The sequence below is a fragment of the Meleagris gallopavo genome, chromosome 10 (assembly GCF_000146605.3).
Source record: "Meleagris gallopavo isolate NT-WF06-2002-E0010 breed Aviagen turkey brand Nicholas breeding stock chromosome 10, Turkey_5.1, whole genome shotgun sequence".
In the NCBI taxonomy this organism is placed as follows: Eukaryota; Metazoa; Chordata; class Aves; order Galliformes; family Phasianidae; genus Meleagris; species Meleagris gallopavo.
In genome coordinates this window covers 25,459,619-25,464,730 of record NC_015020.2, presented here as the reverse complement: position 1 = coordinate 25,464,730, position 5,112 = coordinate 25,459,619, and the positions used below count along the sequence as shown (strand labels likewise).

Here is a 5,112-nt window from a genome sequence, read left to right as displayed (position 1 = left end):
GGGGGGCTGAGTCATCGCCAAAAAAATATATATATATATTAAAAAGGCAAACTTTGCAAAGGAAGAAAGGGGGGGGGAAGAAAAAAAGCAAAAGAACGGAACGAAAAACCGTCGTTCCTAGAGGGGGGGAAAAATAGGCTGGCAGAAATACCACGGGCCGAGCCGATACGGGGCGTTTCGCTGTGGTCCTGTAGTGGAGTATAGGGAGGAAAGAGGCTGAGCTGTGCGGTGCTCCCCGAGCTCCTCCGCTCAGCCCCAGGGACGGAAAATGGCCCCACGGGAACAGCGCGGATCCCGGGCGCCCCTTCCAACCCCCGTGGGCTGCGGGGTCCGTGAGCATCTCCCCAGAGATCGGGGCCACCTCACGCCGCTCTGCCTCTGTTTGCAGCGGGTTCTTCGGCGAGCCGGACTCCTTTTCCATGTACGGCAGCAACCGGGTGAAGAGGAGACCGTCGCCCTACGAGATGGAGATCACCGACGGTGAGTACGGGGAAAAGCCCAAGATGTGAAGGGGGAATATCATGGGGTGCAGCGGGTGTCCCCCGCTCGGGGAAGGCACAGCACGGGTCTGCGTGCAGTGTGGGTGGTGCCATTGGGTTGGGGGCAGCCGGCCTCACAGGTCGCTCTGAGATGAACGGCAGAGGAAGGCATCGTGCTGGGGGCTGTGCTGAGGTGCGGGGTCCGACGGTGGGGATGGGTTGGACTGGATGGTCTTAGAGGTCCTGCTCAACCTCAGTGATTCTATGGTTATAGAAATAGACATGCTGTATTCTAGTAAGTAGACGATATTTGATCGTATCCAAATTTTTGGCTCCAGGCGTGTACAGGTAGGGCTGAATCTTGCAGATCCCACCTCATGCACATTTGCAAAATTAGGATCAGTTTGAGGGGGAATACAAGTACTGGATGGTGCGATCTGGACATGAGGAGTCAGCACATGTCACCACTGCTGGGCTGTCCCTGTGCTCCCGTGGGCTCAGATGGTGATGGGACATTGCAGGGGTGTGTGGGGAACGGGAACAGCACACAGTGATGGTGCCACTCTGTACAAGACACATACACGAGGAGACAGATGTGAAAAATTATCTGAGAGATACTCCGTAATTTTGGAAGCTTGTCTTCTTGCTGGTTTTCCTCGGATCTGTAATTACAATTACAATTTAACAAGCATTGATCAATCCATTGATTGGAACAAAATCCAGGCATAACTTTGCAGCCAAATGCTTGGCTTAATTAGGGGGCTTCTTTATGAGAAACGAAGCTCTTCCATTATAATACAGCTAAAGGGTATTTTAAATTTCTCCACTGCTTGACACACTTTGCCCCAAACTTGTTCTTCTAAAAATATGGTTAATGCAGTTGCTGGCACTGATGCGAGAATCAAACATTGTAGTGGTGTCAGAATTTGTTATATTCTTGATCTTGTTTGGGGAGGAAAATGGACAGGTCAATGTTTGATTTCAGCATTTTATGAGACATTGCCTCTTAGTAGTCAGCTTCCTGTAAATGAGATGTGCTGGAAGCCTGTGAAGATTGAGATTTTTGGATAATTAACATGATCCACGTTTTTTTTTCCTTATTCCTTTTTGAGCGCAAAAAGATGTTAAGCTGCACCTCCTAAATCCAGGACTGTGTGCTCTGTTTTGTCCAGAAAGAGCATTTAAGAGCAGGAATTGTGTTGCTGTAGGAGATGGCAGCATGTTGTCACTGCACTCAGCAGAGCCAGGCAGCACTGGTGGCTGAGGTCCCTTTGGTCCCCACAGAGGAGAGATGGTGTGTGATGGGAACCCCACAGCCCATCCTTTAGGGTGCAACTCATCAGCATGTTCATTGAACACTTCAACATTTGTGGTGATTTTCACTGCCTGTGATGTTCCCTATTCCTTCCAGCATGGCCATTCTCCCGTAGTTTCTTGAGGTTGCTGTGTCCTTCCATTGTCAGTGTGTCCTGGAGGTGAGGATGGAGATGGCTGATGGCAGTGTCTCCTTCCACACACTGTTTTCTGTGCATCCAAGGACCTGCAGTCCTGATTTTACTTCTGAGCAGGCTTCTGCTTTGGGTCTCTCCCAGCACAGAGGCAATGTCACTTCATGCCATCAGGAGCTGCCTCAATGAGCTGAAAGGAGAACTGATAGAGGGAGAATGGATGATTTCACTCCTGATTACAGGAATACCTCCTCTGTTATGTGTCCTACAGGAATATATGGCTGTAAAATTAGAAATTTAGCTGGCACTGACAGTAGCAGAGCCAAATGGTCATCACTGGCAATTGGGAGACCCTTCTCCAATCAGTGTCTGATGGAGAATCCTTGCACTGATGGACAAGAGGGAGTAAGGAGGTCCATGGGCCAGCTGGAAAGCTGTTTTGTCCTCCTCCCATGGTCACCCTTGAGGCAAGGACACTGCTTTCACTGTGTGTTACACCAGGGCAAGTCCTGCTGCCCCATCACATGAAGCACCTGGAGGGCTGGTGATCTCTGCCAGCTCCTGATCCTGGTGACATCGGGGCAGAAGGAACATCTTGGGATCTCGGAGCTGTTAAATCCTCAGCTCATGCCAATTTCCCCTATCCGCATGATGTGACTTTTGGATAGAAAAATAAAGCCATCTGGTGAGCTAGTCTTTTCATAGGATCTTTGTTGCTGAGATAGCCTAAAAATACATGTAATGGTGAGCCATTCTCCTTGGAGAGTTAAATTTAGGCATCTCAAGAGGCATCTAGAAAGGTGCAACTCAACTTTTCCCTTCCATTGAACAGGAGCTGTGGCTGTTGCGACTCCTTGGTTAGCTTCCTGCTAGTTGGAAACTCTTGGTCCTGCGCCTTGACGATGGGACTAAAATAAATAGAGTAACTTGAGAAATGAGCAAATTATTGAATGACCAGAGAGATTCAAGAACCGTGGAGATGAGGGACTGAGGGACAAGGTTTTGAACAGTATTAGTGATAGCTGGATGGTTGGACTGGGTGATCTCAGAGATCTTTTCCAACCTTAACGATCCTGTGATGCTATGATTCTACGACCCGCTGGGCGCTGCTAATAACTGTGTGCCATTGCAATTGCAGGTCCACACACGAAGGTGGTCCGCCGCATTTTCACCAACAGCCGGGAGAGGTGGAGGCAACAGAACGTGAACGGAGCCTTCGCAGAGCTCCGCAAACTCATCCCCACGCACCCGCCCGACAAAAAGCTGAGCAAGAATGAGATTTTGCGCCTGGCTATGAAATACATCAACTTCCTGGCCAAGCTGCTCAACGACCAGGAGGAGGAAGGAAACCAAAGGGGTAAAGTGAACAAAGACTCGGGGATAGTTCAGGAAGACCTCCTGCAGGACATGCTGTCTCCGAACTCCAGCTGTGGAAGTTCTTTGGATGGAGCAGCGAGCCCGGACAGCTTCACAGAGGAGCACGACACGCTCGACTCCAAGCACGCACGGAACCTGCACCATGCCATCCTCCCTGTCGAAGGCAGCGCGCAGCGGTGATGACCCCAAATCACTCCCCGAGCGCTCAGAGGGTGGCGAGACCCAGGCGGGTGGGATTTGGGACCTTTGGCTCCCCGTCTGCTCGGCTCAGGTTGGCACGTTGGCCAACCGAATGGGATGGACGCTCGGTGTTTAGGTACGGGATCGTACAAAGAAGAAAAGCGTTGAAGTCGTCTTCGTTGTACATACTGACTCTGAGGATGGGAGGGGAATGCAGCCAGCGCCCCTCCAGCATTCTGAGGGTTTTTTGGACCGCCTGAGGGTCACTTCTCAAGCAGTCTTGAGGCTGGGACATGAGGAATGAAACACAGGGCTGTGGAGCACAAGCAACTGGTCCGAGCCATGCTCCCATTGACCAAGACCTTCTGACTGTATCTTTTTAATGAGGTGAAAAATGCCCTCAGCAAAAGAACTATTAAAAGGATTGAGACTTTCTTTTCTCTCTCTCTCTCTCTTTTTTTTTTTTTTAATTGTTTTTGTCCCCTTTCCTTTCCCTTCTACCTAAAGTTGGATTGTTTGGGGTGTTGTATTTATGACATGAGATTCCTTCTGTTCAACGCCGTCATGCAGTATCCACTGAACATAAAGGTACATAGGGTGTTCTGTGCTCCCCACCGCCCCCTGAGCCCTCAACCTTGTGCTGTAACACAGTGGGTGACATCCTGCAGTGGTCTCCCTCAAGTTTCCCCAGAGGTTTCTGTAGGGTTGAGCTTCTCTCAAGGAAGATGAAACTCAGAATTGGTTAAGGAGAGAAAAGGCGACTAGTGGTGCCTCCCTTGAACCAGGGACTTTTTTGAACGAAAAAAAGTGAAAGGAATCAGTGATGCATCAACAGTTTGCGTGTACATAGGGTTTATAAAAGGGTTTCGGTGGTATGCTTTGAACTTTTTGGTTTTGTTGTGTGAAAGTAGTGGTGGTAGTGCACCCCTGCAAGCGCCCACAGACTGGATGCAATTAGACAGTAGGAGGCCCTCAATTGGCTGAGGCTGGTAGGAGCCACAGCCTTGCTGTATCTCCTGGCATGGGGTGAACGCTAAGAGTACTGATGGGATCATCCCAAGGGCTTAGGGGCTGCAGAGCTGGTTTGGGACCAAGTGTCAGTGCTTTGTGGTTCCTCTGTTTCTGGTTCCTTCATGTGTAGAGGCTCCAAGGCAAAGAAATTGCATTGTTACACCACAACCCAAACATGTCCTTCATAAGGGAGAAAGCCTTTGGGCTTAGCTTTAGGGCCTTTTGTAAATAATAGGCTGAGACTTTTCTCAGCATGGAGCAGGTGCATTGGGTGGGACGTACTCCCAGCCCAAGCCAGGGCTTTGAGCTCAGCCCCAAATTGTCAGAAACCAACAGCATCCCCCAGCGTGTAGTTGAGAGAAGGAGGACAAAGCCCTCCTGTATCCACACCCTGCGTACAGGGACAGCTTAAGTGAAGGAGTTACCATGGGGCAGTGCTGAGCACGAGGGGCTGCTGTAGTCACTGGTGTCCCTGGGGATGGGCACCTGGGTGGTGATCTGGGGTGTGGGCGGGTTTCATTCACTTTTTGTCAAACTATTGCAAGAAAAAAAAAGCCACCAACACTCTGAGATTCCTCATTCCCCAGAATTCTGCGTTTTATTTTCTTTTTTCTTTT

At 49.9% G+C, this 5,112-nt stretch overlaps 1 protein-coding gene across 1 annotated transcript in view; it reads left to right on the top strand.

The window, feature by feature from the left end:
* The window catches only part of TAL1 (TAL bHLH transcription factor 1, erythroid differentiation factor), a 4,872-nt gene extending 953 nt beyond the window's left edge, over window positions 1-3,919 (top strand). Inside the window, exons 2-3 of the mRNA XM_010716312.1 lie at window positions 195-480; window positions 3,066-3,919. Of these exons, the coding sequence (XP_010714614.1) occupies window positions 195-480; window positions 3,066-3,484 (705 nt within the window). The 3' untranslated portion in view covers window positions 3,485-3,919. The remainder of the gene's footprint in view (window positions 1-194; window positions 481-3,065) is intronic.
* Window positions 3,920-5,112: the final 1,193 nt, after the last annotated feature.